This window comes from Dermochelys coriacea, chromosome 2 (genome assembly GCF_009764565.3).
Source record: "Dermochelys coriacea isolate rDerCor1 chromosome 2, rDerCor1.pri.v4, whole genome shotgun sequence".
Taxonomy (NCBI): Eukaryota; Metazoa; Chordata; order Testudines; family Dermochelyidae; genus Dermochelys; species Dermochelys coriacea.
The window spans coordinates 242,937,897-242,952,787 of record NC_050069.1 but is presented as its reverse complement, the minus strand read 5'-3'; the positions used below and the strand labels follow the sequence as shown (position 1 = coordinate 242,952,787).

General features: G+C 39.8%; 1 protein-coding gene across 12 annotated transcripts in view; it reads left to right on the top strand.

The window, feature by feature from the left end:
* PARD3 (par-3 family cell polarity regulator) overlaps positions 1 to 3,043 on the top strand; it is a 657,871-nt gene extending 654,828 nt beyond the window's left edge. For 6 of the 12 annotated variants that reach the window (XM_038392140.2, XM_043509557.1, XM_038392143.2 and 3 more), the window contains one exon: positions 825 to 3,042. In XM_038392140.2, the coding sequence (XP_038248068.1) occupies positions 825 to 1,218 (394 nt within the window). In that variant the 3' untranslated portion in view covers positions 1,219 to 3,042. Of the gene's footprint in view, positions 1 to 824 lie in introns of all 12 variants that reach the window. The other 6 variants (XM_038392147.2, XM_038392144.2, XM_043509558.1 and 3 more) reach the window with 2 other exon arrangements.
* Positions 3,044 to 14,891: the final 11,848 nt, after the last annotated feature.

Below are 14,891 nucleotides of genomic sequence, written 5' to 3'. Positions count from 1 at the left end.
TCCAATCTTATTTTAAATTCATAAAAGCATCTAGTGGCTTGATAGTAAATTAAAGATATTTCAGAACAATAATGTTTCCTTGAAATAACATGATGATTTATTGCAAAAAAGCAATAAGAATTTGTAATTCCTATATGCATTTGATTTATTTATCTACCCTGTGGAGTCAGAAAATGAGCAAAATAGGTTATCCCTGCCATTCCTTTCATGAAAGATATAGCATGCTGGGAAATAGTTCTGATAATACAAAACTCCCTAACTCTGGATTCTGGAGGAACTTAACCTGATTGGTACTGTACATCAATGAAGAATTTTGTCAGCAGACTTGTACAGCTTTAAAGCAAGTATTTAAATTGATCAACCTGTTGCCTTTTTAATCAAATAGGAGTCTAGATTTTTTTCATAACTGACTTACCATTCATTACATGTGCTTGCCATTATCTGGTTTCTCTGGCATTGTGGCAATGTTTTTGTAGACTGTTTTGTTGGTTTCCAGTTGAATTATAACATCTTAAAGATTCTAATTGTGATTGTTGTACTGGCTGCCAAATTCTGTTCCCCTACTGCAGTGCTTTGGAAATGTATCTAAAATGCAAGAGAGACAAAGTGGCCGTTCTGGGGGGAAAAGAAGAACACTTATCAAGAAGTCTCCTAGCTGTAAGGCTGACATCAGCTGAGAGTCCCATCGGGGGTGGGGGGTGGGAGGAATCTCCTTTATGAAAAAGTTGACTTGACGCTTGAATTCCCATTCTTTTAATGATTGTTTAAACTTTAAGAGCATCCTGCAGATTTCTTTAAAAACATTTTTCTGTTCTTATTTTCAGGCAGAGCAGGAAAAATGCAAGTTCTGTATCTCAAGATTCCTGGGAACAGAGCTACTCTCCTGGTGAAGGGTTCCAGACTGCAAAGGAAAACCCCAGGTATTCCAGCTACCAAGGATCAAGAAACGGCTATACAGGAGGACATGGCTTCAATGCCAGGGTAATGCTGGAAACACAAGAACTGCTCCGTCAAGAGCAGAGGCGGAAAGAGCAACAACTGAAAAAAAAGACATCTTCTGAAGGGCCTAACAACTATGACTCATATAAGAAAATTCAGGACCCTACTTATGTCCCTCCGAAAGGTCCTTTCAGGCAAGATGTACCACCTTCACCATCTCAGGTAGCCAGGCTGAACAGATTACAAACTCCAGAAAAGGGAAGGCCATTTTATTCTTGAGTTGAAGAAAAAGATGATCAACATATCATGCAATAAAGAACATTTTCATATAAAGACTTGTATTTCAAAACCTGTTTAAACTGATGGTACTAAGGAATACATCTGTTGTCTGCTTCAGTGCCTTTAGCAATATGGGCAAAGAATTGATAGGCCTTATGTTTTTGCTATTCTGTCCCAAGTGTTATATTCATGGAAGGATTTTCCACCATTTGACAATCATACTATAGGTAAGCAGCGTGTTGGTTACCAAGCATCCTAGCCCAGTCCAGTAGTTGTCAATGGCTTATTATTAGGATTTACTCTAATGTGTTCTACTTTGCAGTGAGTTATTGCACAACATACAGCATTGTGGCATAAATTAAATAATTTGAAGTTGAAGAAGGCATTGACACATCTTTATTATTTCTCTTGGGGTGGGGGCCGGGTTACATATCACTCTTGAGTGGATAGGGCTTAAGTCCACTGAAGATCAAAGTTCTAAGATGTTTTATGGTGGAATCATTTACAGTCTTTGTTGATCAATATTTAATTGTCTATATTCTAAAAAACTGTTTTTCTCCTGTTATGCACACATTCTCTTTCTCTGAGCTCATATAAAAAGTCTTTATCCTGATTCATAAGTAAAACAACATTACGGCTTTCAGTTATCCTGGAAATCCTTTTACAATGTCTTATATCTTAACATGTAGTACTTTACCAGTGAAATAACTAAAGAGAGGGTATTATATTTATAAATAAAATCTCAGTCCAGACTATGACAGATATATTTGTTCTTTCATGAAATATGAGGAATTGTGGAAAAACTTAAGGCTGGATTGTGATTTGTTTTCCTTAAAAATGTATGAGGTCATGTGAAAATTGTACCTAAGAAAAGAATTAGGGAAGAATTACCCCACAATCATCCTATATATGATTATAATTCACTTGTCTTTATTATGGGAGGGTTGGGAGGAGGGCTTAGAGCAAGACCAAATGAAATCAGACCTTCTTTTTGGATCAAAAAACTAAAAAAACCAAAACAACTAAAAAAAACCCAGAAAACAAACACATACACCCAACTCTTTTTTCTATCATTTGTAAAGTTTTGTGGATGATCACCTTGTGATTCTATATGCTGTACCTTTGCATTGTGGTACCACATTAAAAAGAAACTCTAAAATGTATGAATAAGAGATAAATGGAGACAATCTGTTACACATCATCCTGAAAACATGTTAATGTCCAAAAATAACTGAAATAAGATTGCTCTAGCAGTGATATTTAATGTGCATATGGGATATGAGAATTTCTTTTGCAGCAGCTGTTTTTATGTTTGTTGGTCTGAACTTCATGTATGGTAAATATATAGCTGGGTTACTAAAGTGCCTGCAAATCCTTATGTGAAAAGGCTTGAGATTAAGACTCAACATATCATGCTTAAAAAAAGAAAGAAAAAAGAAAAATCTTAGATTGTGTGATTTAAAATATGCCTTTTTTTTTTTTTACTGGCACATTTTATTTTTGCATCAACCAGTTTTTAGAATATATGTGACCTTTCAGCACATATATCTGTCTTTATGCCTGTTTGGTAATGGTTTTTGTTGTTAATAATGTACTCCAGTGTTTAAAAATTGTTACTAATGTAAACACAGTGACATTGGATGACAATGGCTCTTTTACGCAGAGTTTACAAAACTGCGTAAAACGGCTTTCCCTGTACATATGAAATTTAGAATAAAAGGCTGTTTCCATTCTGGTCTTAGCATTGCCTGTTCTATTCCTTAGTATTGCCTATGGAACCTTACGAAAACTGGAGCAGTCATTACCTTTAAAAATATTTAACAGGTGCTATTTTATCATATTTCTAATGGTTTATGTCTGTCTTTCTGTGAGTGCTTATAAATATAGACAAAAAATAAAAGAATTATAACCCATTTGAGCACCTAAAGACCCTCTCAGAAAAAAATGCACTGAAATCTCTAATGATATTTTTAGAGCAGACCTGTGACACTGAAATGCTATTTTCTTAAGACCAGATTCTGTGGCAGTCCTCAAAGACCATTCTCTCTACACATCTCCACTGGAGGTAGGGACATGATGGGCAAAGTTGTAGCCAGTGGATCCATAATTAACATAGATCTGTTGGCAACTCATTGCTAAGCCAGAGTGCAGAGGTGTTTACAGAGTGTCTCCACTGGTGCTCCAGAGTCAAAATGCACCAGATTCTGTTCCCAGCAGACCGGCATGAAGAACCCCTCTTCAAAGACTGTTTACTCAGGCTTTGCTCAGGATTAAGGTTTTGAGCCTTAAAGAAAGATGTCAACGCTGGACAAAACTTGAAAAGAGAAGACTTATAGATAAAGCATTGTTACTGTGCCAGTGAAACTCCATTAGTATTGAAGCTGAGTCTGTTTTTGTTCCTCTTCACACAGCTTCTCCTGTTCTTGGATCCTCCAGTAATGTCAGTCATAATCCTATATATGCATGACATTTGTTTGTTGACAGGGTAGTAGTAATGTCAAATCATGTATTGTGACTTTATTGTAGGCTCTCCTGGGGAAGATAAAGATTGGACTTCAAGGTGCACAGGCAGTTTTGATGCATAAATACATTCTAAGGCTTGATTTTGAAAAGTAGCCTACATTTTTGTGGCATTCAATTAACAGTAGCCAAATAATTGCACTCACAATTTTGCAAGCCCAACTACCATCTAGATATCTCACGTCAAGACTGTATCCACAAATCAGCTAGTTTCATGTTGCTATGGTAGCATTTGTACACACACATAACTGTGGGCACTAAATTGTATCCATAAAAATGGAAAAAAGGTTGGAGTCCTTTTTCAAAATTTGGCCCTTGATAAACTGTTATAAGAAAAAGGAACATGCATGGAAAAGTATGAAAAGCCAGATGAAAGGTGTTTTAAGAGCAAATATGGCATATGTTAAAGTTTACCTTTGATTGATAGTCTCTCTTCAAGGTGTTAACGGTTTGCCATAATTAGATGTGTTCATAAGGACAGACAGATGTACTCTTTGAAAAATGTCTGTGTTATGTTAGCTAAGAATTTTTTTTTTTTTTTTTTTGCTTTCATCATCCTGTCTTCTTCCTGACATGGCATAGACAGGGTTTCTGTTATTAACTTACTAAGTTGTGAAGGGCGATTAGGAGGAAGGAGCAAGATGCTGTAAGAGATTTAATTCTTTAATTCTGACTAGTGACTAATGCTAAAGCTCATTAAACAAAGTACATTACTTAAGCAGTTCATTTGTGGACCAATTAACATGAGACTAACTCTGGTGGGCTAGTATAACTAAGAATGGTCATGAGACAGAATTTTAGGGAGTTTTTAGAGGGATCCAGCAGTGGGTGTTGTCTTACAAAATCAGTCAGAATTCTTTTTCTCCCAGATATCCTAAAATCATCCTTGAATCCTCCTGTATTTTATCAAAATAATTTGTTAATGCTATTGTAATTCCATGGGAGAGTTTTATATTATGAATGTATGAGTTTCCTGCCTTTCTGTAAAAGTATGTTTCCCTTCTTGCTAGAGAGCCTCCCTGGAAACAAGACTGTGGCCTGAGTGAATTATTTTTTCTGGCCCAAATATTTTCAAGTACATCTTTGAGGACTCCTGCCATCAAAAACAGTTACAGTGGCGTGGTGCCCAGCATAGCACAGACATGACGTACAACTGCCATTTATTGCTGGCAAACAGCAGCAAGAACAACAAAAGAAATTTTTTAACCAATCATGACCTTGGTTATATTGTTCAGGTTTCCAGAATCTACTAATGTCTGGCTCACGTTCATTCTGTTTACCAGTGTCAGTGGCACAGCATTGATCTCTGCTGCTTACGTTGGGAAGAAGCTCTGGCCAGACAATGCAGAGATATGCCAGATGAGCAGTGTCGGCTGAAGACAGGGTACACTTGAGTAATTCAAACCTTTGAACTTATATTGTTGCGTCTTAAAGTGAATTTGGATATTACATGTCCTGGCTTGCAATTCTATTTTCAAACATTCCCTAATTTTATTTGCTGGGCTTGACTGTTTCTTCATCTCATACTGTCTTCAGTCTGGTTCTTAGGACTTGTCAGGAACCATACACAGCACGCAAATACAGGACAAAATTCATATACTCTTCATCTGACCTTTGTGTCATCCCACCCTGGACTTGCAGGCTCACTTTTAAAATCGCATACCAGTGAAAAATACTCTGTTATAATAAAGTGTAAATTGCAAAAGCAAATATGAGCCCTGAAAACAGAAAATATTAAAATAAGTTTGATAAAGCTCAGGGGGAAAATATCAATCACAAGTAAGAAGCAGCTGAGGGTATTAATGGGTGCTGTGCCATCAAGAGAAACAAATAAAGGCAACAGAATTCAGAAACAGATGCAAAAGAGATACAAAATGATGCAGATCCAAAACAGAAAAAAATCAATATGAGGGTTGTGAAACAATAATAATTTGCATCAAATCATCAGCTGGTTTCTGCACAGATGGAAGAAGACTCTTAAGAAATGTTACAAGACACTTGAAAAGGGTTTCAATCTGGACATAAATTAAGAGCAAATTAATCTAATCTCATTGCCCACTCATACACAAACCCTATTCTCACAGAATCATCTCTCGTTCTGGTTTACAAACGCTTCATCCTTTTCTCTCTCAAGATTGATATTAGTTTTCCTTGTTGGTATTATGGTCGTGCCCATGGCATGCTAGGCACTGTCCAAAGGAATAATAGTTCCACTGTGAATATTTCACAGTCGGCGTCTATGTCCACAGTTGGGTGGTGTGTAGAGTACAGACGTGGCACGCCCAGCTAGCACAAGTATAAATAGCAGTGAGACATTGCTTAGGCGAGTAGAGTATAGAACAATAGGGTATGTACCCTGCACGGCTCTCTCTGTGCCCAAGCAATGGCTCCCACATTTACACTGCTATTTTTACAGCATAGAGTCTCACTGCCTCTGGTGCTGGAGCCTTTTCCTGCCTCAGTGAAAGGCTCTGGCAGGTGAGAAGCAGCGGGGAAAGGCTCTGGCAGCATGTAGCTTTTCCCGGCCAGAGTCTTTAACTGCTACATGTAGCTACACATGGCTGTTTTTCACTGCTACATATGCCCCATATGGAGCTGCCTGTATAGACAATGCTTATGAAAACAAGCTAAAAAGAGGATGGGGTGGGGAAGAGGAATAAAACGTGAAACCTTCAACTGCTTTTTTTTATATAAACCAATATTGTTTGCATCCATTAGCATTTGACTAATTTCTTGTAAGCCTCAAAGAGAAATTTGTCTGGAGCAGGGATTTGAGGGAAGAGCGGGTAGTAGCCATATAGATTAAGGTCCGTTCTGAAGATATACTCCTAGTGTATTGACCATAAGAAGTGAATCAATTATAAAAGAAATAATACAACTTCAATAATCCTCCATAATTTCCTTCTGCCCAGTCCTTCTGTGGATTTCCTCTGTGTGTGTGTGTGCGTGTTAGACTGGGAGCTCCTTGAGTCAGGGACTAGATTTATTTTGCTTAAATAAGTCACTGAGCATATTATTGGTGGGTTATAAATAATAAACAGTTTGGATTTTCAATTTAACATATAAAAAGGTTTTTTTAAAGTTAGCATGTCTTGATTTTTACAGATTTTTACACCTGAATCCTTTATTTTTGATGTATTCTTGGTTCCAGCGGTATTCCCATTTTAAGTATAGGGAATATCACTAGAACCAGTAATTCCTCTAGAATGAGGATAGACCTTTTTAAATGACCTCACTCTATGTAGTTATATTTGGCAACATGCTCACACTGCACAAGAAGAGGAACTTGTTAATTGACACAGGTAGTTAGACAATATTTATAAGGCTGGATTATTAATTAAATTGGGAATGACACATTTTGCTGCTATAAATAACAATCTAAACTGTTTTCCTGCTCAGAGCCTTCAACAAGAACTTTGAACAAACCAGAGACATATTGAGACCAACTGCCTTATTTAAATGCACCCACTTTTTTGTGATGAGCTTCCAGGCATGGCAAAGAGATGGCCAAAGGAGCTCAAATGTGCTAAATCCAATAGTTTATAACTTCCAGATCCCACCTCTAAATCCTCCTGTCTAACATCCTCTAGCTCAGTGGTTCCCAAGCCTTTTCTGTCGCATCTCCCCTTAACTGTAGTGGAATCTGTAGTGGAACTGGGGGCCATGGCTGGGGGCAGAGTGGGGCTGGGTGGCATCCCCTTCCCAGAGCCCATGGGGGTTGGCCCAGGTATTGCTGTGCCTCCCGAACGTTCCTCTTCAGCCCCCCCCCAACACCATGGGGCACACCCCACAGTTTGGGGATCACTGCTCCAAGGGTGCTGGAACACTTTTTGTAGCGGGGGTGATGAGAGCCATGAACCAAACTGTAAACCTAGTATATAATGGAAACCACTTCAAGCCAGCAGGTGCAGCAGCACCCCCAGCTCCCCTAGTTCCAGCACCTATGCACTGCTCCAGCTAAACTTCAGTAGTCTAACCTGGAGTATCCTCTCAGTGCCTTACATAGCACCAATGTTTTTTTCAGGCCTTGTCTTTTCAATTAAGAGGTTCACTTTTCCAGTTCCTCTGAAGAGGGAGAGGTCTATTCCTCATAAAAAGAGGAAATGGACTCTCAGGGGCACTTTATAATTGAAGAATTATTTTAGGAAATGAGTTTTCATGGTGCTTGTGTTCTCCCCAAAGCCACAGTACAGTTGACATGCACTGTCTCTTTTTTTTTTTTTTACTCCTAGTAAGCTGGAGAAGACGTTAACTTTTGTTCCTCCATTGGTTTGGTTCTTATTTCCGTTTGGACTCTTCCAAAGACTGAGACTTTATTCTGGGATTTAATTCAGATTTTATGTCCTTAAGGACAAGCACAAGGCCATGTAATACTCAGTGGGGTGCAGGGCCATGTATGAGCATCCCTTACCTACAAAAGGAAGTATCTTTGTCTAAAGCATTTGAATCTAACCGTGATGTGTAAATAGCTCCCTTTGTCCCTACATACTTAGCAAAATATATAATAGAGTTGTGAAAATAGTGGGGGGGAAATCTGCTAATATTTGTTAAAAATATTAATTTCTGTGTTCCCCAAAGCACATTTTAGGTTGTATATTCTGTGGTGAAGTTCACAGTTCTCGGCGTGTTGGTTATGTACATAAGTCATCCAGTCAGGAAACAGAAAGAATATCACACGATTAAGTAAGCAACATGATCCACATGGTGAATAACTGTAAACAATCTGGCAAACCATGATTTTGACACTGAAGAAAAAAGCAAATAATTTTTACTCACAAAGAAATTAGGAAATTTGACCATTTTTTTAAAAGACAATTTGCAAACAGAATAAAAGGTTAAATTTGCCAAAATGGATTGTTAATATTTTTACTCTTTTTGTGTCCAAACATGTGCTAGATGTCTCACCAACAAGACACAGTCCATGCCCGAGTAAATATGCAATCTTAATTTGACATGACATTTCAAATGAGGTTCATAAATGGGCAACAGGAGGGAAAAAGGGGGAGGAATGGCAAGGGCTATAAATTGGCATGGTCGCTCAGTACAGCCTATGCCTATCTTAATGATTTCCCCCACACCTCTCCACCTCTCCTTTTGTCTTCTGGAAGCCTGTGAAATGACTCAAAGAGATGGGGAAGGATGATATGATCAAAGTGATGACTGAAAAGGATGAATTAACAGCAGCATTTTCGGAAGATCAGAGGAGGGTGACATGAGTATAAAAAAGAGCCACGAGAAGGAGAGGGTGGTAGTTCAGACAGGAGATGAGTAGAGTGTAGACAAGTTATTTGGCCAGTGTGAGACAGAAAGGAAGATGCTACCAATTATTTGCTCAGTGCTGTTGTTTATATATAGGACTCACTTCTCCACCATTGACCTGCAGCCATCTCTGGTGTAAAACATGGGACCTGTGCACAGCTCTGCACAACAGTTTAGAACAGGAAGCGAAGAAGAATACTGTGTGCAACTGAGATGTCAAGGGAACCTTTGGTAGGCAAAATTTAATTACCTTGGTTGGAGTTTGTCCAAGTCACCTGTGCAAGTCCTTGCACAATCCTTTTGTGTTTAGCAGAGCCCAGTCTCACTTTCCAACACAAACTGAAGGAAAAGCAGTTCTTGTCAGTAATTCCGTGTCATTCTACATAGGAGGGCTCAACAGCCATTCCTCAGTGGGAGAAACCTCCTAGTCTCTTGGAGACAAATTCTGGTCTGATGTACACCTTGTGCAACTCCTTTAACTGCAGTTGCAATTTGGCTCTCAGGTAGAAAATACCATTTTCTCCATGTAGTGGAAGGACATAATGGATGCTACAGTTTGGGAGGTTCTGCCTCTCCTTTCCCCAAATCCAAACAGGAAAAACTCTGGTGTTGCCAGGACATCGCCTCAGTCATGGCTTTTTGTCTTGATCATACTCAGAAAGGACTTGAGTTCCTCTGTGAGTCAGGGACTTCTGCAAAGTGATCCCTTTGTCTAGACTGGTCCTGGCTGTATTGTTACTCTCCTGAGTTCTTTGTAGGGTGTTGACAAGGAACCAGATAAAGTTGTGATGGTTGTTAGTTATCAACCAGAGAAGGGCCTGGTCCTCTGATTCATCTTGGGTCTCACCACCACTTTCTGCCCTCTAATTTTTGTCTCTGCCCTCAGATTTGTTCTTTCCTTCTCTTTCTATATATCCAGCTCTCTATCATGCCCTATTAAACCCAGTTTTGCTTCTTTCCACACTCTCTACCTCTTAATCCATACCATAAACCCTGCCTCACTTAAATTCCATCTGAATTATCATCTCATACCACACTAGGTTTGCCAGCTCTGCTCTGTGGCTTCCTGGCTTGGCAGATTTTTATCCACAATCTATCAAACCATCTCTAATTTATGACCCGCAAAGAGTCATCTTCATTTAAAGTGCAGACTCCTGGCAGTCATTGACCAAAGTTGAAGCCATTGCATTGGTGTGCATTATTTGTTGGTGGGAAAGTATATGTAAGTATAAATTAGTGTAAGAGAGAGGGGCCTGCATTATCCTTTTCCTTTTGTTTCATTCTTACACCCTTCTGTTCATCCTTTATATGTAATGCACACAAGTCCTTCCACACTTTCAGCACACATTATTATACTGTATGATCAAGACACTGGTCTCAAGGTAAGGCTGGGTTCTTTGGCCCCTCAACCTATTGTAAACATCTGTCCACACAAAATCATGCTACATAAGTGATTAATAACAATAATAAGTTTCTTTAATATAGAATGGGAGGTCTGATTTACCATTTTCCTGGGAAATATTTATGCTATAAAAGAAGTCAAGTGAATGCTACAGGAAATAGTTCTACATTATCTGGGGGAGAACTAAAATCTAAGAAGTCTTTTCCATCTCTAATTTCTGAAATTCAGTGAGGGGAATTTAACCAGCTCTAGAACAAAGGACAGAGGCTGTCAACTCTTGGATCGGCCTAAAGACTAAACTACAGTTTGGATTGAATTCAAAGAGATTTCCAGGTAACTATTCATCCTACATACTATATTGCTACTTATTATGAAAACTATATAGAGATACAGTCATTCCCAAACCTGAGTATAAGTCACTGAATTATACAATTTGTTGATATTCATGAGTTCATTTAGTATTTGTAGACTTAAAAGGCTAATAGGATTGCTAGGGTATGGATGTGAAATAAACCATATTTGATTGTTCCATTCTATGGTAAAAAAAATGCAGAGAACTTCTTTTGTGAGAGGCAGTGTACAGAATTGTACAATTGTTCATTCTTGTTTTTAAAAGTTAGTTTGCATGAATAATTTTCTCATCTTTATGCAGAATTTTCCCACATTTTTGTTGACTAAAATATTACTAATCTAATTTCCTATTAAAAAACTCATTTCCAGCATTGCAGAGCTGAAAGGTGCTATGAAGCATTTAGTCTTCAATTTACATACAACAAATCCTGTAATCTGATGGGGGCTTTCACACAAGGGTGGCTGCAAGAAATTACATGGGCAAAGAATTATTTTAGTCCAAGGTTCTGCTCTACATTAATTTCATTGGTTGAATTCCCATTGAGATTCTTCTATTGTTAAATTGCTTATTGATGTGGATACAGAAGAGGAAAAATCCACAAAATGTTGGGGTGCTAAGTTTTTAATGCTGTTTGCATTTCTTTTATTTTTCTTTTTAATTATAATTTAAGGAATATGGGTTTATTAGAAAGGGACAAAACACCAGATTGGAATAATTCATTTAATTTAACACTCATTGACAAGACACCTCTAAAAATTCTCCAGATGAAGCATCAGTCATGACAGACTAAAGGATAATCCTAACATTACAATTCAAGTAAATTGGTTTCCTGTGGTATGTATTCCAGCATGGCATCAAGTTGTACGAAGTTTAATGCTTGCCTAATAAACTGGGGTTTTAAATGATGCCAGAAATGATCATTGCAACACAGATATTTCAGTGTCTGTTTTTATTAATGTGGGGAAAAGGGGGTTGTATTGAATGCAAATGAAGCAGGGAGGGTGTTTCATATAAGTCACAATCTAGAGCAGTTAAAAGTTAAACAATTGCAAAACTGATCAAGAGGATTCATAAAAATTAAAATTAGGGGCTGAACTGAGGCTTTAAGCCACAGCTGGGGTAGGCGTGCCACAGCAGGTGCTTAATGGTATTATTCTTCAATTAGACACAGTGCCTCTGGATTCACAGAGCAAGTGCAGACTCTGTGTGCCCTTTTGTAAAGCTGCAGTAAGTTTTCCCCTCTTCTCTGTGTTTGTAACAGGGTGGCTTGGCTAATCAGCCACCCAATTCTGATTAGCGAAGGAAGAGCTCCAGCCCGCTGGTGCAGTGCTAACAGCCTGGGTGGGGCTTGATGGAGGACAGCAGATTCCCCTAAAGGATGGCAGGGCATTGCGGTAAAGGTGATGGTGGTGGTGAGCTCACAACACTGCAGTGAGTGAGAGAGGCTCCTGAAGAAAAGACCCTGATACCAAGGTAGTTGATAAGTCAGAGCCAGGAGACTAAACTCCAGTCAAGTAAAGCTTGGGAGTGACTGTTGACTTAGTCCTGGGATGGAGGACTGGGGACTCCTTACCAAATAGGGAAGAGGGAGAGTAAAACTGAGCGGGGGGGAGGAGGGGGGATGGGGATGGGGATGGGTCTTGGCCTGAAGGGCTAAACTTCTGCTTGAAGCCTGAGAGAGGCTGCATAGGCACCCAGCTCTGGGAAGAAGGGCTAAGAATTGAGAGGCCACTTGGCCGATATTAAACCAAACAGTCCTGCTTTTCCAGGGTATATCCCCAAGCTGGTACACAGACAAAACCAGACATGGTTTTGTCTGGTATTGGAAAGGGATGACATTGCATGCAAAGTCACACTGGTGGGGATGGAGCAGTGCACTCTTAAAAATGGTGCCCCTCCCATGAGGTGTGATCTCACATGCAATGTCATGCTGGTGGGGGCAAAGCGGTGCACTCTAAAAAAAATAATGCCCTCTTTCCCAATGAGGTGTGATCTCAGGGGCCCCAACGAGGTGTGGTAGGGGCAGCGTCCTCTTAAAAACTAGCATCTTCACACGCACCATGCATCCGAGGTCACTCTGGTGTAGGTGAGGTCATGTTGGCAGGGGCAGGGCCACACCATTCCCGTAAGTGCTGCAATGGTCAATATTCTGGGAATGCATGAGTGGCCACCCTACCTAAAGGAGAGAATGGAGAGTGGGCCTGGAGGGCCAGTGTGTACCCACAGGATTGAATAAATTGGACCCCCAGAAGGGGAATGTTTTAACTATGGGTTGTGTTTTTTAAGTTTACTGAGGAACCAAGGGGAAAAACAGAGGCAGGGTACTGCAGAGTGGCCTCTGGCCATGAGGGCATGCTCAGGAGGCAGCTGACTCTGTCACAGAGGTGTAAAGGAGAGGCGGATTAAAAACCTGTCTTTGCCTTTCTCCTTTTGGGGAGCCTAGTGTTGTTGGAGGCACTAGCCTGAAGCAGGTTTTGCGCAAACTGAGCACAAGCAACATGCAGCCTAGCTGGCCCAATCCCTACGCCTATGAGTGGCAACAAGCACCATCTAGCTCTGTGGCTGTAGGTGCCTATGGATAGAAAATGGAGAATCCAAAAAGTGGATTTTGTTTGTCTGGAGGTGAAAATCAGCTGTTCTCCCTGCTCAATAGTGTCAGTGACTTTAACTAACAATAGTTCACAATGACACTATCTCACGGAAAGCAAGATGTTTCCTTCTGCCAGCAGCAGTATAGGAGGGAGTTTGACTGGCCAACAAGAAACTGTGATAGACTGCAAGTCTTCTCAACTACCGAAAGTTTCACTAGTTAGTTCCTGCAGAGGAAACAATCAAGTAAAATGCTTATCTTCTACTCTGAACTGTCAGATCGCTACTGAATTACACTGCATGCTTTTGATTCTGTACAGACACAATATAGCTGCTGACACTTTTAACCTGTGCTTTTCCCTGCAGATCAGGGACCCAGGGTCAGGACCTGGAAAGAGATAGACAGAGATGGAGCACAAGAAGAGGCATCAAGACCCCCGAGTTGCACCAAGTCAGAAAAACCCATGTTACAGAGCAGTTGGTCATCTAGTTCCCCTGACCTATGCTCTCCCAGCCCAGCAAAGGGGGCTGTGAAAGAAATGGAGGTATAGGGAGACAGGGTTCATAGATTCCAGAAGTCTTTTCCTCCCCATGCACTGTATAGTTATTAAAAGACTATGAGTGAGCTGCATTATTATTAAATTTGATCAGTGATATTTTGGATCCAGTTGCTAAAGTTTCATTAAAGAGCTGTATAACTGCCACAGCTTTTGTATTGTTTTTAGCTGGTGTTCTAAAGCACCAGTGACAGCAATCCAGGCAGGCAGGCAGTAATCTAATACAGAGCACAGTCTGCTTCTTTTGTTAAACATCTTCTCTTAGAAATGCTAGCAAGTATACTTTGTTCCCTTATCATTTTTTCCTCTTGAGAGATTTCAATTCCATTTACCCCCACAGGCCCAAATCCTTCCTGAACATATGAGTTAGACAGCAAAGAGGATTACTAGAAATAGCACAGACAATGACCAAAAGGCTGTCTTGCATGCCTTTTTTTTCTCAGCCAGCCAGCCAGCCACCTTTCGTTATCAAGGGGATGAACACCGTATCTGACTGCATAATCAAAATCCAGTGACCTGTCAGTGCAGGAAGTAGAAGAAAGGTCTCTGGCTGTTTCCCTTTGACTAGGCTTCAATTCTGGAACCTTTTTAACCCAATTTTTCTGACATACTGTATCTGGTAGGCATTTAGGGAAACAATCCCTGAGCTAACATGCTTTTGCTAGTATACTTGAAATAAGCTTGGTGTACTTAGGGTCCCACTTTCTGGTAAAATTGAGCACCTTGCTTCTAAAGTAAGAGACTTTAATTAAAGAGCTACAGGAGGAAAAAAGTTAAAGTGGGTGGAACAATGAAAATCTCTGATCGGTTTGCCCAGCAATCTTTCCACGTATGATTTTTGCTGGCACATTCCTGCTGAATGCTTCTCAAACCAGAATAGCTAAAGTCTAAAAGAACGTGCATGTGGCTCTTGAATGCAGTTCACTGTATGGAAAGAGCCTTTTGGTTTTCTTTAATTGCAGGCCCATGCAACCACAATGAAGATCTGATTTTT